General features: G+C 48.0%; 1 protein-coding gene across 1 annotated transcript in view; it reads left to right on the plus strand.

Annotated features, from left to right (window-relative positions):
* Positions 1-319: 319 nt before the first annotated feature.
* Positions 320-2,641, plus strand: part of LOC113800917 (uncharacterized) — a gene marked incomplete at its 3' end in the record, with an annotated part of 14,682 nt that continues 12,360 nt past the window's right edge. Inside the window, 2 exon segments of the mRNA XM_070119784.1 lie at positions 320-433; positions 671-2,051. Coding sequence (XP_069975885.1) covers positions 1,375-2,051 — 677 coding nt within the window.

Genomic DNA, 2,641 nt, shown 5'->3' on the forward strand with positions numbered 1-2,641 from the left:
GAGAATCCCTGCCAAGTAGAATTCTCCCCCGCATCCCTTCGTCCCTGGTAACCCAAGATCCCTCCCCGGCAACCCATACGCCCCCTTCGACAACCCAAACTCCCTCCCTCTCCCGCGCACAGTTCTCCGTCCAAGTCCTCTCCCCGCCCACCACCAGCCCCTCCCTCCCTCGCCTCTCCCCGACCCGTTCCCCACCATCCGCCAGCCCCTCTCCCCACCCTCCCTCCACCCACTCCAGACCTTATCCCCATCCTCCACGAGCCCCACTCCCCACCCCCGGCCAACCCCCCCTGTGCGCACGTGGGCCAACTGGCAGACTGCGCGCCAGTGTGACACAGCAAGGGAAGCGAGTGGTAGTGTCGAGCGCGGGCCCGTCCCTTCTTTGTGCTGTGTTCATTTCAGTGACCCGAGTAGTGTACAGTTTTCGTTACAGGTGAATACAGAAATTGATTGTGGAAAAAATTGCCATATAACGAGATTTAAATTCCCCAGTAAATTAAATATATTCACAAATCTTTTGGGCAACACCTCTTGGGTTTGTGTTGATAGCTTTGGCATTCGTTCATCTGGTTTGGTACAAGCAACGTCCGTCCCCATTCCAAATTATGTTAATTGATTGCAGTTGGCATGCATGGTTTGGTTCATTTGCATTTATTTTCTCGTCCTACAGTTGATCGGCCTGAGAAAAGTGCCTGTCTTTAAGAAGAATAGTGAAGGAGAACGTAGCAACCGGACCCCCGCGTATGCCTGTTATGCTCGTGAATGAGAGTGTGGGAATCACGCCAGAAAGCTTATTGTGGGTGTAACTAAGGGAGGGGGAGATGCGTTAGTTCAGAGGGGGTGAGAGTGAGAGGGCAGCGAGGTAAGCAGAGAGATTGGAAGAGAGGAGGGTGATAAAAGAGAGGGAGAGAGAACGTGCGTAGATGGTCTGTTGTCGGGAGAGCAGTTGCCATTTGTTACTTTATGAGTAAATATGCTTGTGTTTGGATCTAACGAGACGTGCGTGTTATTTTCACGGTCACCTGCTGTCAGTTTCTTGAGCGTCTAGCGTGTAAGGAAGTGAATGGCTGAGGAATATCTGTCATGGCTTTCATTAAATAATTGCAGAAAGATAGTGAAGGGGTTGTAAATGAATAGTTTTGGTTAAATTTAACTGATAGTGCATTGCACAATAGGATTCAATTAACTTTCATCACAACAGGGGTAACTTATAACGAACGTCACTCAGCGAATTTTATAGTTTGTCCGGGTTCATGAGATTTATAAATTTTGTCGTGTTTAGATGCAAGAGCAGTGTGAAGAGGACAAGACCGCTAGCTAGTGGGTGTGCGGGCGCGTAGGTCTAGGTAGGTGGGTACGTGGCGGGCGTGCAAGATGACTGAGCGAAGAGTGTTCGAGTGCCTGTGCTTGGAGCCCAGCAAGGGGGGCTACAGCTACGACTCCGCACTGTTAGTCGATGTTGACCGCGCTTTCGACTTTGACGAAGCTGTAATCCGGTTAACAACCAAATGCAACTCCATCGTGACTCAGTTTCGCACCTTGGGTCACCATTTCTCTGAGTTCTCCGTCGCCGCCTCCAAGGTAGACGGAAGCAAGGCAGACTCACCCAACACGGGAAACAGACGGGGCAAGAATGACATAGACAGAATGCAGAGTCCCTCCGGAAACCCCGAGACTCGAAATCTGCGGCTCATGGACTTCGAGTGGCGACGCCTCAAGAAGAAGCACTACTCGGGAATGGTAGCTCTGGCTCGCGTCACCAGGTCCTCGATACCCAGAAACGGCTCGGGGGGAAGGTACTCCGTCAAAGCCTTCACGGAGGTGGTCCTGAGCCACATCCAGGCCTACTTCATGTTCCAATCCTTCTGCCCGGAGTTTGAACGCTGGATGGTCGGGGAGGAAGGGACTCCGAGCTACGGGCCTGAGAGTGCCGATGACGAGTATCTGCTGTATCTCGTGTACCGTCTTCGGGATAAGAGTATCCCTGCTAAGCCCACTACACCCACATCGAGGAGGAAGTGGACGGAAGTGGACAGACTAGAATTTGGCTGGTATGTGATATTTTATACTGTATCCTCTCCTAAAACCAGATAGGAATGCTTGAAGAACTTACTAATATTATTAGTTTCGGGCAAGTCCTGTCTATAGAGCAGTCTGGCATATTAGTTTTCAGAAATGTAGAATTTTGTGTTATTTTTCAAATCACATCATTGGGTAGTAATTCATTTATTTTTATATATTGTAAAGTGAATATATGTTCAGGCTGTATCGGTTTTCATACTTAAAAAGTTCTGTTTGAGTGTTCACTACTATAAATTGGGGTGTGCCCGAGGTTTCCCAGCTTAGGCTAGGTTAGGTCACTAGGAACATTGGTACGCATCCGTGAATAAGTTACCGGCAATAATCAATCAAGGATGTTATAATTATAAATTACCATATCGGGAACTGCAATTCAACTGTTTTGGCCAGCTCTTTTCTTTTCTTAACTTCCGCACAACCGTTAAGAAGTTTAATTTTAGAAAGTATTTAACAGAGATCTTGCGCAAAAAAAATGTATGGCCACTATGGCCAGCAAACTTTGTAAGCATGTTGAAATGTGCGAACGGATTATTTTTCGTCACATTTATAACTAATGTTAAAC

Source organism: Penaeus vannamei, unplaced genomic scaffold, assembly GCF_042767895.1.
Source record: "Penaeus vannamei isolate JL-2024 unplaced genomic scaffold, ASM4276789v1 unanchor695, whole genome shotgun sequence".
Taxonomy (NCBI): Eukaryota; Metazoa; Arthropoda; class Malacostraca; order Decapoda; family Penaeidae; genus Penaeus; species Penaeus vannamei.